The 21,446-nt window shown below is 37.4% G+C and overlaps 3 protein-coding genes across 3 annotated transcripts; 2 read left to right on the plus strand and 1 right to left on the minus strand.

Moving 5' to 3' along the window:
* The first annotated feature begins 635 nt into the window (after positions 1-635).
* On the plus strand, positions 636-11,998 carry setdb2 (SET domain bifurcated histone lysine methyltransferase 2). The gene is made up of 12 exons (XM_073842216.1): positions 636-724; positions 872-922; positions 1,346-1,459; positions 3,328-3,414; positions 3,487-3,583; positions 4,997-5,743; positions 6,507-6,676; positions 8,386-8,594; positions 8,713-8,758; positions 8,840-8,991; positions 10,350-10,438; positions 10,520-11,998. Exons 2-12 carry the CDS (start codon positions 904-906, stop codon positions 10,596-10,598), a joined length of 1,809 nt encoding a protein of 602 aa, XP_073698317.1. The 5' UTR covers positions 636-724; positions 872-903; the 3' UTR covers positions 10,599-11,998.
* A 1,255-nt stretch (positions 11,999-13,253) lies between these two features.
* Positions 13,254-14,053, minus strand: h2af1al (H2A histone family member 1a like). Its single transcript, XM_073842480.1, has one exon. The coding sequence runs from the start codon at positions 13,677-13,679 to the stop codon at positions 13,254-13,256; it is 426 nt and encodes a 141-aa protein (XP_073698581.1). The 5' UTR covers positions 13,680-14,053.
* creg1 (cellular repressor of E1A-stimulated genes 1) lies at positions 13,389-19,857 on the plus strand. Its single transcript, XM_073842479.1, has 5 exons — positions 13,389-13,499; positions 15,004-15,312; positions 16,500-16,619; positions 16,710-16,905; positions 18,585-19,857. Exons 2-5 carry the CDS (start codon positions 15,040-15,042, stop codon positions 18,599-18,601), a joined length of 606 nt encoding a protein of 201 aa, XP_073698580.1. The 5' UTR covers positions 13,389-13,499; positions 15,004-15,039; the 3' UTR covers positions 18,602-19,857.
* Positions 19,858-21,446: the final 1,589 nt, after the last annotated feature.

The following is a 21,446-nucleotide window of genomic DNA, read 5'->3' on the forward strand; positions in this document are numbered from 1 at the left end:
TCATTGTTACAAAACCTGACCGGAAGTACATGATACATAACATACAACACCACGTCACGTGATGACATTTAAATACGCGCTTTATGCCTGTCAACATTACATCGGTGTGTTTACAGTGTTAATAAAATAGTAATAAAATAAACTAGCAGCGAATAAACTGTTCACATGTTCAGACATTAAAGGCGAACACGGAATCACTGATGGAAAGAGAATCATTTAATAACACGTTATATTTACACACAAACCACGCATTAGCCATTAAACGATGGCGTATTTACTACAACTGTGTTGAAACAAATTAAAAGAGCACTGATGATCTATAAGATATCGATAATCGATTGTCTTGACTTTTGCTGAAACCAAAACATTAGGGAAACTCGATTTGAGCGAATCGGTTCGTTCGAACACTGTGTTCTGATTCACCAAAACAAATGATTCACTTGATAATTTGGGTTATCGTTTAAACAAAATACCGTGAAAGAACTACAATACTTTTAGTTTAATAATACACTATATTATTAGTTAGGTTATAAAGTTTGCATTAAATGTTGTGTTGTTTATGGAGTGATTCACAAACGTTTCGGTTTGACTGAACTTGTTTGAAAGAGTCGATTCACTTCAGTCGGTTCGCACACGCGCGGATGATGCTTCATTGATGGCGGCTTCTTTCATTCACTTTGTGAAGTCGTTTAAGCACTAAATGTGACGTTTTCATTCATTTTGCGTACGTTTTTTGTGATGTTCGTTATCTTTTGCACATGATGTTTGTAATCAGCGTCTTTGTGAGAGAATGGAGTAGTTGTGTTGTTTGTGTTTAATGTTGATCTAGTGGCAGTTACTGAGTGTTCAGTGTTTGTGTTTCTATCTGCAGCTCATATCAGCACATCTGAGAATAACAGAGACATGATGGAGTGTGAAACGGGTAAGATCAGAGATCAGTCTCTCATTTGATCAACTTCTTCATTTATCTGACAGAGAACACTTGTGGAAATAGTTTGAATACTGTAAAAGTCCGATGTGTTGACTGTGAGAGAAGAAGTCACGTGCTGGAACCTGCTCTGATACATAGTTGCTCTTTCAGGCGCATGACCTTCAAACATGGATACAATGTTTCAAATAATGACGCAAACACTGAGTAATCATAAGTTCTGATATGAGCCTCTCTCAGACAGAGAACAGTAGAGCATTAATGAGCTGACCCTGACACTAGAGTTAGGGAGAGTGTCCAGAGAGAGCAACGGAGAAGCCCTGCAGTAGGATCTGAGGTTGAAACTGAGTGACTTCTCTCCTCCACAACACACATGTGATGAACACTGAGTGATCAGAAGATGATGGTGTGTTTCAGAGCAAGCCAAGACCTTCTGGGAGGAGATGGATGTCGAAAAAGTGTTTGATGAAATGCTGGAGCTGCTGTATTACTTAAGAAGCGTGATCAGACAAAACACGGCGACTGACAGAGGTACACACACACACACACACACACACACACACACACACACACACACACACACACACACACACACACACACACACACACACACACACACACACACTTGGCTATCTAAATGGAGACATTACATAGACTTTGTTATTTTTATATACAGATATCTATACATGTATTAACCTAACACTACCTCTAGAAATTTCTACGATTTCAAAAAAATGTGGTTTACTTAATTTTTTATACCACTCTTACATGTTTTTGGAGATTTTGTCAGGTTTTGCTCACTTTTGGGTACAAATCTGTTTCCAGAATATGGTTCAGTAGCACATAAACACACACGGGTCATTCTGTGTCAAATCAGCCAGATTTCAGAAACTCAATTTTTGGAAACTCTGGTTTTGTCAGTATTTTCTCTGAAGAAAGATAAACATGTATAGTGCTAAAAGTATATGAAATATTAATAGTAACAGATGCATATTTACTAATTGACTACTGCATTGTTTTGTAGAGGAGGGTCTGAATGAGAATTTTCAGAGATTCAGAGCTAAATTACTGGAGGATAAACATGACTTTGGAAAGATGGCAGCATCATGATGTTATTTTTACACAGAGATCAGTAGCTCTATTAGTAAAATCTGTTGGCTTTAGCAATCTTTGTTGCATTATATGTGACCCTGGAGCACAAAACTAGTCGTAAGTAGCACAAGTATATTTGTAGCAAAAGTTAGGGTTAGGGTCAAAATTATCAATTTTTTTATGCCAAAAATCTTTAGAATATTAAGTAAAGATTATGTTCCATGAAGATATTTTGTACATTTTCTACCATAAATATATCAAAACTTAATTTTTGATTAGTAATATGCATTGCTAAGAACTTAATTTAAACAACTTTAAGGGCAATTTTCTCAATATTTAGATTTTTTTTCACCCTCACCCTCCTGGTTTTCAAAAATTGTCCTATCCTTACAAACCGTACATCAATTGAAAGTTTTCAGATGATCTTAATTTAAAAAAATTGACCCTAATGACTGGTTTTGTGCTCCTTGGTCACATAGATCAATAGTGGCAGTTTCAGTTCAAAAGCATGTTTCAAGATTTTTCTGAAAAGTTTGCATGTCTAACTCAAGAATATTAAAGATATCTTAATGCCCTTTTAGATATTGGGTCTTAATACATTTTACTTTTACCATCTTAATTTTGAATGCCCTGAAAGGTTCAGTTCCAGAGATCCAGGAGTAAATTGTTAAATTGTAAACATTTTCAGGGGTCCAAAACAGAGTATAGGTCACTTTGTAGAAATATGACGCTTTAAAAAAATAGGAATGTCTGGAGTAGAATTAATGGTGAAAGTAGGAATGTATCACTTTTCAAATCAAAACAACAGCATCGAACAAACCTGCCTAAGTGCCATAAATATGAATTTTTCCCAAGATTGCGTCTCTGTAACTCAAGAAGTATTTAAGATATCACAATATGATTTGACATTCTTGTTCTTAATCAACTTTTCTTTTGGAAACTTCATTTTTAAGACCCTGTATCACTCAGCCTCAGAGATATGGAGATCTCAATGCAGCTCCATAAGCGGATGGTTGAATATTTACCATTTTCAGTGGTTGAAAACCAAATATGTGTCACTTTTTATACAGCTGATATTTATTTTATATAAAGGGGAATGTCTGAAGAAGTAATAATGTCGGAACTAGAGTTGTAACTTGTTTCCCTCAATCAAAACAACTGCATAAAACAGAGCTGTCTGATTGCTAAAAATGCATTGAAATGGGAAATGAAATTGAGGTGCATTAGCTTGCTCTCAGTAGTCTGTTTGTCTATATCTGAATGGGTTTGAGCTGATCGTGTGATTGTCTGATCCGCTGGTGTTTCAGAGTACGTTCAGGCCATGAAGATGGTCCTGGAGGCTGAGCTCCCCGTCCTGACCAATGAAGGCATTCAGGAGGTGCTGATTGATGAAGGTTAGTGCTGATGATCAATCCTGCTGCTCGTATCTCACGTCATGCGTGACGCGGCTCACGTCTGTGTTTCAGACATCCTGACGGTGACCGTATCAGAGTCTCAGTGTTCTCCGGAGAGCCTGAGGAACGGTGTGGAGACGGAGGACTATCTGCAGAAGGACTGCTCGCGGTCTGTCATATTCACCAGAAACACCTCTATAGCTGTCTCACACTCCTCTACCACATCATTTTCCACAACTGATGAATGTAAGATCGTAGAAACGTGTAGCGCACAGGAAGTGACCTTGTTTGAACCCTTCCTGCAGCACGGAGGAGTTCAAAACCTTTTCTCAGGATTTACCACTTGTTAGTGATGACTGTGTTACAGCTCAAATGTTTAACTCTGTTACCAAAGAGATTGTAGGAAAATGATACATTTAAGTCTGTGTTTGCAAAATATATACACCTTCCGCTCAAATGTCCGGGATCAGTAAGATTTTTAATGGTTTTTAAAGACGTTTCTTATGCTCATGAAGGCTGCATTTATTTGATCAAAAATACAGAAAAAACTAATATTGTGAAATATTATTTAATTTAAAAGAGCTGTTTTCTATGTGAATATTTTTTTAAATGTAGTTCAATCCTGTGATACCAAGCTGAATTTTAATTTTAATATGCTGATTTATTATCAGTGTTGGAAATAGTTGTGCTGCTTAATATTTTTTGGAACCTGCGTTTTTTATTTATTTTTTAATAAAAAAAAAAATTCAGGATTCTTTAAAAGATAAAAAGTTGAAAAGAACAGCATTTATTTAAAATAAAAAAATCTTTTGTAACAATATAAACTACCATCTAAAAGTTGGGCGTCAGTAAATTTTTATTCTTCCTTTTTAAAGGAAATTAATACTTTTGTTCACACAGGATTTGTTCAATTAATAAAAGGTGATTGCAAAGACTTTGTTAGAAAAGATTTATAAATAAATGCTGTTCTTTTTAACCTTTTATTCATCAAGAATCCTAAAAAAAAGTATCACAGGTTCCAAAAATATATTAAGCAGTTTCCAACATGGATAATAACAGTAATAACAGTAATAAATCAGTATATTAGAATGATTTCTGAATGATCATGTGACACTGAAGACTGCAGTAATGGCTGATAAACATTTAGCCTTGCATCACAGGAATAAATTATATTTTCAAATATATTAATATAGAACACCATTATTTCAAACTGTAATAATATTTTTACAGTACTTTTTTTCTGTATTTTTGATCAAATAAATGCAGCCTTGATAAGCAAGAATTCTTTAAAACACATTAAAAATCTTACTGATCTCAAACTTTTGAGCGGTAGTCTATACACACACACTTACACACAAATATTATGTAAACAAACTTTCATTTTGGATGTAATGAATCACGATTGATCGATTTTACATGTGTTTTATAAACGAGCTTTCTGGCTTATTTAAGTAAACAAAACTGACATTTAATGACATTTCTCAGCTATAAAATGGCAATCACACCAGTCAGGGTTTAGCTGTATGAAGACAAGGTTTGAGTGTTGTTTTCTGGTTCCTGACTCTGTGCTGCTGTCTGACAGACTCTACAGAGACGCAGAGTCGAGCTCCGATCACAGCCAGACGTCTTTAGCGGGTCGAGCCGAGGCGGTGAGCGTCCCGGAGCTGCTGCTGTCTCCTCTGAGCTTCTGTTCAGAAGAGCCCAAGTCTCCGGTGGCCCTCGTCTACCGTCCGCACGACTGCAACCCCGCATGCGTCCCGCAGCTGCCCGCTCACGCAGACCGCTTCCTGGGTCAGAACCCGCTGCACGTGCCCATGCTGTGCCAGTTCCAGCGCCACTGCGCGTGCGTGCGACCCGGCGGCGATCCGGACGAGGAGTCTGACAGGCCGGAGGCAGATGTGCTGTATAAAGCGCCGTGTGGAAGGAGTCTGCGCTCCACAGAGGAGGTGCTTCAGTTCCTGCTGCAGTCGGACAGTCTGGGCGTGTTGCAGCCGGACAACTTCAGTTTCAACCCGCTGATCGTTCCAGAAAACCATGCTCAAGCTCAAGCTTCGTTGTTCGAGCGAGACCTCAGCCGCGGCATCGAGCCCGTTCCAGTTTCTCTGTTCAACGAGCTGGACGCCACACGGCCCAAAGACTTCCGCTACCGGAAAGAGCGCTGGCCGCACGGATGCTTCCTCAGCGCAGCGCCGTTTTTCTCAGTGTGCTGCGACTGCGAGGACGGCTGCGCAGATGCACAGAGCTGCGCGTGTGTTCAGCGGACGGTCAGAGGAGCAGGAGAGCATCATGGGTACACACACCAGCGGCTGAACACGCCCGTGACCACAGGGTGAGTTCTGATCAATCTGTCATGTCATCTGTCATGTGATTTGTCATGTGATCGGTTGATCTGTCATGTGATCTATCATGTGATGTCATGTGATTTTTCATGTGATCTGTTGATCTGTAATGTGATCTATCATGTGATGTGTCATGTGATCTATCATGTGATGTGTCATGTGATCTATCATGTGATTTGTCATGTGATCTGTTGATCTGTCATGTGATCTATCATGTGATGTCATGTGATTTGTCATGTGATCTGTTGATCTGTCATGTGATTTGTCATGTGATCTGTTGATCTGTCATGTGATTTGTCATGTGATCTGTTGATCTGTAATGTGATCTATCATGTGATGTGTCATGTGATCTATCATGTGATGTGTCATGTGATCTATCATGTGATTTGTCATGTGATCTGTTGATCTGTCATGTGATCTATCATGTGATGTCATGTGATTTGTCATGTGATCTGTTGATCTGTCATGTGATTTGTCATGTGATCTGTTGATCTGTCATGTGATTTGTCATGTGATCTGTTGATCTGTAATGTGATCTATCATGTGATGTGTCATGTGATCTATCATGTGATGTGTCATGTGATCTATCATGTGATTTGTCATGTGATCTGTTGATCTGTCATGTGATCTATCATGTGATGTCATGTGATTTGTCATGTGATCTGTTGATCTGTCATGTGATTTGTCATGTGATCTGTTGATCTGTCATGTGATTTGTCATGTGATCGGTTGATCTGTCATGTGATCTGTCAGGTTGTTCGAGTGCGGCCCGTGGTGTGGCTGTAACAAGAGCCGCTGTCAGAACCGTGTGGTGCAGAAGGGTCTGCGTGTGCGACTGCAGGTGTTCCGTACTCCGGACCGCGGCTGGGCCGTACGCTGCAGAGATGACCTCGACAAGGGAACCTTCATCTGCATTTACGCAGGTACACAAATGCTGCATGCTTCTGTGCACACCAGGGATATTATCATTAACACTTTAAAATACAACAATATGTAAATTTGAGTTATCATTAACTAAAACTAAATCAGGGGAAAAAAAATACTTAAATATAAATTTTATCTAACCCTAAGTTATCTTTTCAGAATTGTACATATCTTGCAATTCTGAGTTTAAAATTCTGAGCATAAATATATCAAAAAGTATGACTTTCAATTAGAATTTTGAGAAAGAAATAAGAATCGTGAGATATAAATTCGGAATTGCGAAAAAAGTTCAAATTGTGAGATAAAAAGTAAATCCGTTTATTTTTGAATAATCTGAAAACTGAGGGTGCAAAAAAATCCAAATATTGAGAAAATCGCCTTTCAAGTTGTCCAAATGGAGTTCTTAGCAATGCATATTACTAATCAAAAATTTACTTTTAATTAGTGGTGGGCCGTTATCGGCGTTAACGTGCTGCGTTAACGTGAAACTCTTATCGCGCGATAAAAAAAATATCGCCGTTAATCTATTCTCAAATTTGGGTTGGGAGCTGGGTCTAAACTACGCAAGCTATGATGACTTTCACCTTGATAGTTTAACGCTGATGTATACCAAAGACTATAGAATATGGTCGCGCGTTTAAGTCTCCTCCGCCAAAACACAGACGGGGTCGCGTCGTCCTCCATTCATAAAAACCGAATCTACTATAGCGAAATGCCACGTAAATTCGTCATTTTTTGGATTCATAAATCAAATGTTGGTCAGTCACTTAATTCAAATCGCGATATGGACTAGTGTATGTGAAAACTGAAATGCAAAAAGACCGTTTTAATATGAATCCGGTATGTTCCGTTTGCCTAGCTGTATGTATGAATGATGGAGACGAGCTTTTACTACACGCATACTGAAACACACGTGACGCTCCCGGTAATTTTTGGCATTTTCATCTCACATGAACAGATAAACTCAATCTCCCAAACTGCTGTGAGTGTCACTTATACCGTTTCATTTGAGAAAACTAGCATCATATCATACTGTATGACACAGAAACTTCACGGCAACCTGTCAAAATAAAAGTACGGTGTAACATGTAATGGGCTGGGTATAGGTGTTGACGTTAAAAAAAAAAACAATCTAATAGGGAGAAAAAATAATTTCATTGTTAGTTAGTTAGTAAACACAAGTACATCTAATTGAACATAATTTATTTTCATCAACAAATTATCATAGAACAGCTTTATGAGCTTTATGATCCATTCTCAAAGACTTTAAGTCATTATTTGGGTAGCACACATATTCTGAATGCCTTCAGCAGAATTCAAATTAGCCATTTTAATCTAGATTAATCTAGATTAATTCCAAGATTTAATCTAGATTAATCTAGATTAAAAAAATTAATCTATGCCCACCCCTACTTTTAATATATTTATTTACAAAAAATATCTTCATGGAACGTGATCTTTCCGTGATATCCTAATGATTTTTGGCATCAAATCGAATCATTTGTCTTCCAGGGTCACATATAATAACAAGACCCAAATAAATATTAACTAAAAAACATTTAACGAAAAAGCTTGCATTTGTGAGTTTATTTCTCACACGTTCTGACTATTTCTCAGAACTGCAGGAAAAAGTAAGGATTGTGAGATAAGAAGTCGCAATTACCTTTTCCGTTATCTAAAAAACTGGTGATGCGGTATGGGTGCGCAGGCGTGGTTCTCCGACTGCAGCAGAGCGTGGAGGAGCCGCCGGAGCCCCGCAGCCGAGAGCCGGTGTCTGATGACGAGGTGGAGGTGGTGGAGGAGTGGACGCTGCCCGCCGGACCCAATGAGACGCCGGAGACGCTGGACTGCTCTCCACCGCTGTATGTGCCTGTGATCCAGAGACCCGCTGATCAGACTCCACACGCTCCGCTCAAGGTCAGTGCACCGCCTACAGGTGACCTTTGACCTGGTGAAGCACAGGCCTGTCCTCGGCACATCAGTCTCAAATACACTGCAGATAAAGGCATGAATGTGGTTTCTCCTGTTGTTTCAGGACCAGCAGCAGATGAGCGTCTCGTCACTGGACTGCAGTGAGAACGGTACGGAAGCAGGAAACACAGCCAGTGCTCTCAGAGTGAGTTCAGGACATGATTTATTTGATGTTCTGTGTGTGTTTGTAGGGAACGAGGAGATCGTGAGCAAGAAGCCCAGACTAACCGAATCAAACGGACACGACGCTAAGATCAAGACACACTCGCAGCACAAACACAAACCAGAACAGATCTATTACCTGGACGCCTCCAAAGAAGGAAACGTGGCCCGATTCATCAACGTAAGTGTCAGCAGACGTTACCCAGAAGGCATTGCACTCTAATACACAGAGAGTTTTATCTGTCCATGTGATCTGAACAAAAACTGATGTTTAAATCAACCCTTTTTAATATCTATCTATATATATATATATATATATATGGATCAAAGACGTTAAGATGTCCACATTTTACAAAATGTGCAAAAGTGATTTTTTTTTTTTGTCCATAGAAAGCACATTAAATGTAAGTAAAAGAATAAAGAATAAGGGAGCATATTACATTTTATTGTGTTTTAAATGAGTAAAAAATTCTTACTGACAAATTGGCTTAATCTAGGATAGTGGCAAATAAAAATAAAAAAAATAATTACAACTAATTAGTATTCGGAGTAAAAGTAATTCATGTTTTAATACGTAATAAATAGATTAATAAATTGATTTTTGCTGTAAATATGCCTGACAAAACTGTTACACTAAATTAGTGGGTGTCTTCTGAAAATTAGGGAAAAATGTATGATATTTATTTTTTTGTTCAGAAAAACAAAAATGCAGTAAATTTAAACAGAAAACTTTCAAATATTTTTTGGGAAAAACAACAACAATTTAAAGTAGTAAAAAATTTTTTATGCTTAAACTATTTTATGTTTTTGACCTTTATATATATATATATATATATATATGAATCACGGTTATTATTGTTAACTAAAACTAAAATCATTAAAATAGAACAATAAATAAATAATAAAACAATAAATAAATAATAAAAAAATAAACGTATTTATTTTTTATAAATAATATAAATAATAGTTATTGTTGTTAACTTTTGGAAGGCCTTTTTGCCATGAAATATATATATATATATATATTTTAGTTTTTATCTGACAGTTCCACTAATTCCGTTCTAACCCTAACTTATCTTTTCAGAATTGTGAGTTTATATCTAGAAAAAAGTATAATAAATAATAGAATAAATTCAGACTTGCAAATCAAAAAAAAACTTCAGATTGTGAGATGAAAAAATATTAGGGTTGTTAACATATAATAACCAAACCCAAATAAATATCAACTAAAACATTTTAAAAAATTAAATATATTTAGTTTCAACTATTTGTCAAGGCAATGTTTCTTCATTTCTTAGAGCTTTCCTTGATTACTAAAATAACTAAAACTAAATAATCTAAAACCTAATAAAAACTACATACTTTAAAATAAACTAATAAAATGTCAAAAACACACAACAAAATTACTATTTGAATGAATCCTTTATGACTTGATGGACATGGAGCATAAGAACTGGTGCTAATAAATAGCAGTATGAGTGTATTTGATCATTCATGATTGATTGATTGATTGATTGATTGTTTGTGGTTGATCTGCAGCACAGCTGTGAGCCGAATCTCTTCATCCAGAGCGTGTTCACTGACACACACGACCCACAGTTCCCACTCATCGCCTTCTTCACCAGCAGGTGAGGCTCATTCAGAATAACTGCAGACACTAATGCAGGAAACCAGACTGAAGCTCAACGTTAATCTGCTTCATTTCTCAGGTCTGTCACAGCAGGAACTGAACTGACCTGGAACTGCTCGTCCACAGGAGGAAGTGAGCATGATCTTGTGAAGTTCTGAGGTGTTCCTCCGTCATCTGATGGAGTCTGCGGTGTTTGCGTGAGCTTCGTGTTTCTGAGGCTCTGCGCCGTGTGTTTAGTGTTCGCTGTATTCAGTATTGATGAGAACATGTTCTGATGGACCACGTTCAAACTAGCGCTTCTTCTTGAGTTTGGTGCTCAAACCTTTCATCTACAGAAACTGAGAATGTCCAGAGATTAATATAAAATCAGCTGAATGTTTTTGGGAATTCTTATTCAGCTTCTGATTGACAAATGGAATATTTAGAATTTTGAATAGCTAGAGAAACATGTGCTCTTTGTAGAAATGGCCAATTTTATATGACAGTCTGTTTGGCCGTGTTTTCTAAGACTGGGAGAATCCTGGTTCTTCAAAGAAAAAATTAATAAATAGGAAATATCTGGATTTGAAGTTTAATATTTGTTACATCTCGTTTAAAGTCATTTTGCAGATGCTTGCGTATACCATGAGGCAAACACTGCAAAAAATGCCTTTCTTAGATTTTCTGTCTTGTTTTCAGCCAAAATATCTAAACATTCTTTAATCAAGAAGGATTTTCTAAACAAGTAAATTATTGTCTTGTTTTCAGAAAAAACAAGTCAGAATGAAGTGTTTTTGCTTGAAACGAGCAAAATAATCTGCCAATGGGGTGAAAAAAATAAGATTAACAAACAGATTATTTTGCTTGTTCTAAGAAAAAACACTTCATTTTGACTTGTTTTTTCTGAAAAACATTCTATGGCATCAATGTGAACCTTTATTCTAACCCTTTAAGGATCTACATATACATCAATAAACCAACATAAACCATAAAACAAGTTTATCAAATAAGTCAGGCTTTTTTCAGTTAGTCTGATTTATTTTGAGCCAAATCAAGTGACAATAAGTAGGACTAACTAAAATAAGCCTGGATTATTTGGTAAATTTGTTTTATGGAACACCCCTCTGGTTTTTATACTGGATTATGAAATGATTTCAGACACATGTGTGATGAATAAATGTCTGAATGATCAGGAATGCTGTGAAAGTGAAATCGGGGAAATGGGCAGGAATGTCTATTTCCAAACCAAAATATCTGTCTTTATCTTCAGCCTAATGACTGTGAGATCATATAATGACACTCTGGTAAACGTGTTAACTGATAGCAATAACTAAATTAAACTTTCTATACTGCTGGAACATAGATATTAAAAATAAAGGTTCCAAAAGGTACAGTGATGCCGTAGAAAAAAAACAAAAGAACTTTTCAGTAACCAGTTCTTAAATCAACCATTTAGAAGAACTTTTTAAAAATCTAAAGAACCTTTTTTTACTATTTAAAAAAAACTTTTTCTGCATTTTGAAAGGTTCCATGGGACCATAAGGAACCATTGATGCCAATAAAGACCCTTTATTTTTAAGAGTGTGGCTTTGGGTTGATTGTCAATGAGTAGGTGTTCAGAATATTCATTCTAACAATATCTGTGCAGGAAGGAAGTTGTGGGAGTTAACTGGTTAGTGTTGCTCATTATCAGTGTGACAAGTTTCTCTGGTTAGGGCCCGAGCTCCAGTGGTGCGAAGACCCTGTTGGAATTGCTCCGTTTATTATTATTCTCCAAAATAATGGCATTTTTGAGGGCCTAAACATGCTTGAAAACTCATGAAACGTCTGATATGGGTTACAGAAGTGGGTGTGGCAAAATGGCGCCACCTTTACACGTTCAGCGGTGTGCGCTTTGAGCTACATTTCACGTACCAGCACGGAAATCAGTACAAACATAAAACACACCAATACTTACAAAAAAAGTCTCTTGGAGCAAAATTGGAAACCCAACAGGAAGTCAGTTTTTTTTCATTGTCTCAGCAAATTGTCATTTTTGCCATTTTCAGGCATTGTACGAACTCCTCCTAGAGATTTATTCAGATCCAGAGTCTAATCTAAAGGTTAAAGGGCGTGTCCGTGGCGGCGTGACAAGGTTTGATATTTCGCTATGGAAATAGTTATTTACTATATTAAAAGCATATTGCCGTTGACTGTTTTCCTGAAGCCACCAGTCGTTGGTGAGCCCAGGTGCAAGGGACCCTTCATCGCTGCTTGCAGCTTTAATTCAACTTTGGAACTGCAAAAAAAAAAAAAAAAAAAGCAGCTAAATAAATTAGCTTGGATGTTTTCTACCAAAGCATTTTTGGACATGTGTATTTGAAAATAGATTTTAGGGTGTTAAGTAAATTACATGCTCCATCCTATATGTTTAACTCAAATGCATTCATAACATTTTAGAAAAAAAAAAAAAAAACCCGCAAACATTACATATCAAGTCTAGTTGAGCTCTATTTGCCTTTAGTCTACTGCAAGACAGGAAATATACTTTCTTGGTATCGGTGAACATGGTTCAAGAAGCTTAACATTTTGGCAACAAAAACAAAACACCACCTTGAGTTGCGAGTACCTGCTCAGAGTTCATCTTTGAAGGCCACAAACATAAAAGGACCTAAAAGCCACAGAAGAGACCAAGATGAGGCTAGTTTCGACTTCATGTGGGACTTCAGAAGAACTTCTGATGAAGGTCAAAAACTAAAGTCATAAAAACACCAGAACCAGGCAGATATGAAAAACCAGAACATTTATTCATTTAAAACCATCAACAGTTAAGTGCATAAACCAGAGTCCGAGCATCAGAAGTCCTGGGACTGGACCTCTTTGCTGGTGTTGGCCGGGTCCCGTGGGCCTTTTGTTTTCTTGGGCAGCAGCTGCGCCTGGATGTTGGGCAGAACACCGCCCTCCGAGATCGTGACGCCGCCCAGCAGCGTGTTCAGCTCCTCGTCGTTGCGGACCGCCAGCTGGATGTGACGCGGCGCGATGCGCATCTTCTTGTTGTCGCGGCTCGCGTTGCCCGCCAGCTCCAGCACCTCCGCGCACAGGTACTCGATGACCGCCGTCAGGTACACCGCCGCCCCGGAGCCGATGCGCGCCGCGTAGTTGCCCTTCCGCAGGAGACGCGCGATACGGCCCACCGGGAACTGGAGACCCGCGCGCGTCGAGCGCGACACTGACGTCTTGCTCTTCGGGGCAGCGACGATCTTCTTACCGCGACCAGACATGATAGAGATAAAATACTCTAAAAAGGAGAAAATAAAGTAGTGTAGGGTTGAGTCAAAGAACACCAAAAGTGAAATAAATTGGATTGTGACCCTGGAGCACAAAACTAGTCTTAAGTAGCACAGGTATAATTGTAGCAATAGCCAAAAAGTATACTGTACGGGTCAAAATGATACTTTTCCATTTTGTCAAATCATCAGGATACAGTAAAGACTGTAACATGATTATAAACTTACTACCGTAAACATCTCCAAACATTAATTTGATAATGCATTGCTAAGAACTTCATTTGGACACCTTTAAAGGAAAAGTCCAAGTTTCTCAATACTGAAAATCTTTGCACCCCCAGATTTTCAAATAGTTTCATCCTAACAAACCATACAGCAATGGAAAACTTAATCAGCTTTCAGATTTATAAAACGTGAAAATTGACACTTTATGACTGGTTTTGTGGTCCAGGGGTTGCACCTTAATTAGTTTAGTTAATCAGTACTACTATAAAAAAAGTAACTATTAAAACTTAACCAGAAGTCACAGCAGATGTAAAGTCTAATTTGAGTTACCAAAAGTTGAATACAACACTTACCTGATAAACACACCAAATAAACAAGAAACAAGCGGTTGAGTTGTTTGATTTTCCAGCTGAGAGTCTTGTGTTTTATACTGGAGCTTCATTGAGTTTAATTGACCTTCAGCTGTGCTAATGATCTCCTGACCAATCAGCTGTTAGAATTCATTACTTTGTAAATAATCAATTAGAGTCTTTATGAGCGCACATCAACACCTTTTAATGCTTTTTATTTTTATTTTTAAGAGTTAAGACCTTTGAAAAAGGCAACTATTTACTTATTTGTGTTGCTCATATTTTATGTTTGTGACAACATCAATTGCAGTATCTTGAATTTGATGTTTAAAGTTATATTTTAATTATTTTAAAGGGTTTTAGGTGATTATAACTTACAAATTATGTGTTGAAAATGTCATGTCTATGATGCATAGATCTTTTGAGTAGTTTTAGGAAGTTCTTCAAATATGAATAGAAAGGTAGTTTATTCAGAGTCTCTAATCATGGTTTCTTTCACAGGTTTAGTAACTTGTTTGTGGTTTGGATCCTTCTGTAACCACGTGTTGAGATCACATGACCGCTGTTTTGATCATGTGACCATTTGTTGTGGAGTTCCCTCATGACTCGTTTGATCAAATGAATCATTTGTGTTCAGTCCTGCGTCGTTTACAGGGATCAGTGCTCATGTGATTCATTAGGAGTCAGGAGTCATGACTCTGAATCATATGAATCATTTGTTTTGTGTTGTGTTCGGTGATCAGACGCTGGTGTGGTTCAGTAGTGTCCAGTGGTCGGTCATGAGTCGTGTTCTGCTGGCGGTGTGTGTCGCGCTGGTCGCCGCTGTCGGTTCGCCGCTGTCGGTTCCGCCGCATGAGGAGGTCGCTCGGATGGCCCGGTTCGTGGTCAATAAGTGCGACTGGGCTTCGATGGCGACCATCTCCACTCACGATCCGGTCAAAGGACAGCCGTTCTCCAACGCCTTCTCCATCAGCGACGGGCCCGCGGGCAACGGAACCGGAACCCCGTACATGTACCTCACACACATGGAGATCTCGGTGCAGGACCTGCAGGTGCGGATCGATGCTGATCGATAATCAATAATCAATACAGACATCAGATACTCTTGATACATTTGATAAAGCCAGGTTCACACAACTCTTTATGAAACACAAGATCAAACAAAGAGTTTAACCGAATTGTATACATTGTAACATATACACTTCCGCTCAAAAGTTTGGGATCAGTAAGATTTAAAAAAAAAATTTTTTAAAATTCTTATATGCTCATCGAGGCTGCATTTATTGATCAAAAATACAGGAAAATGTGAAATATTATTACAGTTTGAAATAATGCTGTTCTATGTTAATATGTTTTAAAATTTATTTTTATTCCTTTGATGCAAAGCAGATTTCTTATTGGCAAATCATTCTAATTCTGATTTATTACTGCTATTATCAATGTTGGAAACAGTTGTGCTGCTGCATTTTTTTTTTTTTTTTGCAACCTGTGATTCTTTTTTTTTTTTTAGGATTCTTGATGAATAAAAGGTAAAAAAAACAGCATTTATTCATAATATAAGTCTTTTCTTACAATATAATTCCTTGCTATCACTTTTTTATATCAATTTAACACTTCTCTGGTCAATAAAAGTATTAATTTCTTTAAAAAAAGGAAAGAATCAAATTTTACTGATGCCAAACTTTTAGATATTAGTTTATATTGTTACAGAAGTACAAAAATGTTAAAGACTCCTGAAGAAAAAAAAAGCACAGGTTCCAACAAAATAAATTACATTTAATAATATATTTGCATAGAAAACAGCTATTTTAAATTTAAATAATTTTTCACATTTTTTCTGTATTTTTGATCAAATAAATGCAGCCTTGCTTACTGATCCTAAACTTTTGAACAGCGTCGTATACATATGAAATAAATAGGTAAAATGCAAATACATTAACTGCCAGACACTACTATTAAATATTAAAAACCTAAATATTTTTACTTAATAATTTAAGTATTTTTATGAGATGAATTATTTAATCTTAAATATCTTTCTATGAATATATAACAGTGATGTGGTTTAATGTGAGTGTGACATCAGCATGATTCAGCACAGATCTGTCAGGACGCGACTCAGCCATTTCAGTTTATCAGCATCCAGCAGAACTGAACGGTTGAACTTAAAAACATGAGCACACTGCAGATGAATAAAGATCTGTGTATGTGTGTGTGTGTGTGTGTGTGTGTGTGTCCGTAGGTGAATCCGCAGGCCTCTCTGTCGGTGTCTCTGGCTCAGACCAGCTACTGTAAGAATCACGGATTCGATCCTCAGAGTCCGCTGTGCGCCCACATCATCCTGTCAGGCTCCGTCGTGGAGGTACAGCACTGATCTCCTGGTCTGGTCTGGTCTGATCTGGTCTGGTTTGATCTGGATGGATGTGAATGAGTGACGGTGAATCTGTTGCAGGTGAACGGCAGCGAGGCGTCGATGGCCAAAGCCGCTCTCTTCGGCAGACATCCGGAGATGATCGACTGGCCCACGGACCACAACTGGTTCTTCGCCAAGATGAACATCACACAGGTCTGGGTGCTCGATTACTTTGGTGGAGTGAAGACAGTGACGCCGGAGGAATATTACAGAGCCGCTCCGTTCCGCAAACACGGTGAGTCCAGCAGACCTGATCCAGCTTCACTTCTGTCATTCACTTATATTTCATTAAAATCACGCTCTATATGTGATCCTGAACCACAAAACAAGTCATAAGGGTCTAGGTTTTGATTTATACTGAATAAATAAGCTTTCCATTGATGTTTGTTAGGATAGGATAATATTTGAAAATCTGGAATCTGAGCAAAAAAATCTAAATATTGAGAAAATCACTTTTAAAGATGCCCAAATGAAGTTCTTAGCAATGCATATTACTAATCAAAAAATATTTTTGATATATTTATGGTAGGAAATTTACAAAATATCTTAATGGAACATGATCTTTACTTAATATCCTAATGATTTTTGGCGTAAAAGAAAAATCAATCATTTTGACCCATACAATGCAATATATTTTTGGCAGATAACATGCTCAGAATTTCATGAATCTCAACACACATATCAATATTAATGATAGTTAGACACTAGCAAAAGCTCATAAATGGGCGTGGAGGAGGCACTCTATAGCACCACCTTTTGACAAAAGTTGGAGGGTTAGTTGTAGCTACAGACATCAAACTCAGTTTTGAGGCAGATAACATGCTTAGAGTTTCATTTTCCATTTTCAGTAATTTTATATCTTTAAAGTGCAGCATCCAAACTCTTTAAAACTTGTTTCATACAGAGAACTAGTCATTCTAAAGAAACAGTTCATTTTCATAGATATACAAAACTCTCTGAATAAAAGAAAATTTCAAAACTATCAGACATCTCTTTTCACTCTGCCTTTATTTGTGTGTGTGTGTGTGTGTGTGTGTGTTGAGTGTTAGAGTGAGTGCAGGGGGAGGGGATGAGGGGGAGAGACAGAGAGAGAGAGAGAGAGAGGAGTGAGAGGGGAGGGTGGTTTAAAGGTTGCTGTGAATGCATGTGCCCACTGGCCACCGTTTTACTGATGCTACCGGGATGGCGACTGCGCAGATGGCGAGGGCCCGTTCATCGCTGCTTGCCGCTTTAATATTATCTTTGTTATTCAAAATAAAAACAAAGATGCAAATTAACAGTAGTTTAATCAAAAGCAGTGAGTGATTCTGTCTTTTAATGTTTGATTAACAGTGAGACAGATTTATGTTAAGATCAGATTCTTCCCCAACCATTAACTCAACGTTCAAGTGAGACATCACAGATTATGTTTGTGTCAATCTCACCAAGACATATTTCACAATAATGTACTTTATAGGAGGATTGCACTTTGCAACAATAGATCTACAACCTGTGGGGAGAATTCAGTCGTCCAGAAGTGAGCAGAGAAACGTACAAATAAAGATGATTTTAAATATTTAATTACTATTTGGAGCATTGCTAGACGAGGGCTTAATGAGTTCATTTTTGTGAAAAACTCAGATTTGACCAAAAAATGTTCCGTTCTTCTGCCCGTAGCTCAAAATTAGACCATGTGCATTCCGACTCATTTTGCCGCCACAGGTCACATGTAGTTAGCGTGTTTTATTCTGATGCAAGAACATTGTGTTTAACTAGCAGTAAAATCCTCTGCAGGTCCAAATGATACTGAATGCTGCATATGTTGTTCATATGTTTCTGTGTATGCCAGCTCTGAGAACAGCTGTTATCAGACAGAAGCAGACGCTGTGCTGAATGTCATGTGACCACAGCGTGTGTGTGTGTGTGTTTCTACAGGAAGTGACACGCGGTGATCTTGGTGAAGTGGATCAGAATCTCTGATGGAACGTTTCAAAAGATTCTCGGATTGATGAGTGTTTCTCAGGTTGATGCTGTGTGTGTGTGTGTGTCTGTGATGTATTAATCACATGTTGTTCATTTATTCGGGACATTTATAGAACAATTTTGTAAGCATTTAGTAAAATGCTTCAGAATGATTGTTGCAGTTTGCACAGGCTGTTTCATTCGTCCGTTTGCAGATTCGTTTTGATTTAAATCTTAAGGCGAGACACTGCAGGTGAATAGGGTAAAAAATAACTAATAGTTATCGCCTTACTTACTCAGTTGATTGATTACATTGATAATTGCAAACATTTTTGTATTACAAGTTTTCTAAAATGTTAGGTTTAAATATGCAAATGAGCCATTATATAATGAAATATGTGCTCATTTGCATACATTTCTAGTACAAAACTAAACACTGGATGTAGTCAGTTTCAAAATTCTGGTTTAATTTTTTTGACATATTAGAGTCAAATGTTTTTACGGAAGGAATGAATCTCATTTCATCACTCCAGAATTCTGAAAAAAAGAACAGACAGAAAACAATGTTTGTTTGTTTTTTTTACTATGTTGGGGGAATAAAATGTATAAAATCAAGCAAATGATAAATGAACAAATCCCTCTGTAAAAACCTTCAGGATATAGACAGGAACACAAATGTAAAGTGTGGTGTGTGTAAGTGCTGCTGAAGTGGAGATTTATGGCTCAGTGTAGGAGAAAACACTCTTGGCCTTTAAAAATCTGTATTGTGTTTGAAATCTATTGACACAAATAGATAAACTACTATAGAAGAAAGACCTAACCGTGTCTTTTGGGTGTTTTCTTTCCACTAGTCTGAAAAAAAAAACACTTTATGAAAAAAACAAAAAGCCCAAAATCTCAAACTTGACAGGTGCATGAATTTTTTTTGCCTTCAGTGTCTCCCTTAAGAAAGTGTGGTGAGATTGATGTGTGTTTCAGATGCTCAATTTGATGTCCTTTAGCAACTGACCTTTGACCTCTGAGCCCTGCAGTGGGAAATATGAATCTCACAGATGTTTTTGCTCATTTTGCTTGTGTTTTATAGTAAATCCATGTTTTAATGCACACCTGACGTCTTCCAGCGCTATAAAATCACAGACGCCAGTCAACCGTTATTTACTCAGAGTGATTATTTTTCTAATGCTGATGTATATTTTAATAAATATCTGGTTGTCATAATGCAGTGAAATAAAGAGCTGAACCTTGATTGGATTGTTCATTTCTCATTTGTTAATCGCTCTTATATTCCTCTGAGAATGAGTAGGTCGTGTGTGTGTGTGTGTGTGTGTGTGTGTGTGTGTGTGTGTGTGTGTGTGTGTGTGTGTGTGTGTGTGTCATCAGTGTGTCAGTAGGTGGGTTGTGTCTGTATGTACAGGTGGAGCTTGAGGAGCCACTTCCTGTCAGAGAGCAGATCTCAAGCTGAAGTCACAGCATCAAACACACACTCGCTCACACACACACGTACGTCTGGAACCTGCGGCCCGTCAGACACAGAGTCAGACACACAGACAGACGGACGGAGGGGTAATGATGGTGCTGAGAGGAGCGTCGGCTGCGGTCGTCCTGCTGTCCGTCACACCTGTGTCAGGTAAGACTCTGTCTGTGTCTGTGTTTGTGTTTGTTGAGCGGATCAGAGATCAGACTGCAGGAGGGAAGGCCGCCATCTTATCGAGGTTTCTGTGGAGTGGAGCGTTTCCTTCTGTCTATTGATTTCAAATCATTTGAGAAATTCAGCTCAGAAACACATTTCAGATGATTTTAGCGTTTGACCTTTGGCCTCCTGAACACAAACGCCGTCTGATCCGAGTTTAGATCTCTAGCCTCGCGTTTCTCTGGCAGGCCGCATTTGAGGGCCGTTTGTCTTCCTTTCACTCCATATTGAAAATATCTAGCGATTCAAATTTAATTATTACTAAGAATTATTATTTTTTAAATGATTATATGGAATCAATGAACAAAAAGATCAAAATACAGTCAGCGTTATTAATATTAAACTAAGAAATGATCACATTTTGTTATTTTTTAATAATAATACTAATAATGTTAAACGGATGTTTTTAAAAGCATCATCTGAATGTGTGTTAGTATGTTTCTCTCGTAATAATCTTCAATGTCTCGTGTTTTGTTTTTGTCTGACTATTGTTCACTTTGTTCTCTTTAGAAAGAGAGTCTTGCTGCTCACATTGGCGTTACAAAACCTTTATTTATTCCCCACATTTTATCTTTATAATCTGATGTGAATTTAATACATCAAAAATGCCAAACTATTTAAAATTTCTATATTTTTCTAAAATTAGTGTTCAGTTAATTTTTTTACTGCATTTAGAGAACAAGCAAGTATTTCTGCAATCTAACAAACATTTAATCCAGACCACGAGTGAAAATCTCTCCAAAGATTTACTTACCAGCTTATTTTTTTGTTTTGTTTGATTTAATGCGTCTCGTAACCACTGATGATATTACAAAGATTATAAAGACTGGATTGAATCTAAAGCTGCTTTAAAACACGGATCGTGAAAACACTGTACAAATAAAAACGTAACCATGGACCACAAAACCAGTCAGAAGGCTACATATTTTTAATATTTTTAACTGTTTTATATAATAAAAAAAGCTTTCCATTGATGTATGGTTTGTTAGGATAGGCTGAGATACAACTATTTGAAAATCTACAATCTGAGGGAGCAAAAAAAGTCAAAATATTGAGAAAATCACCTTTAAAGTTGTCCAAATGAAGTTCTTAGCTATGCATATTACCAAGCAAAAATTACATTTTGCTAGGAAATTTTCAAAATA

The sequence above is a fragment of the Garra rufa genome, chromosome 6 (genome assembly GCF_049309525.1).
Source record: "Garra rufa chromosome 6, GarRuf1.0, whole genome shotgun sequence".
Classification (NCBI taxonomy): Eukaryota; Metazoa; Chordata; class Actinopteri; order Cypriniformes; family Cyprinidae; genus Garra; species Garra rufa.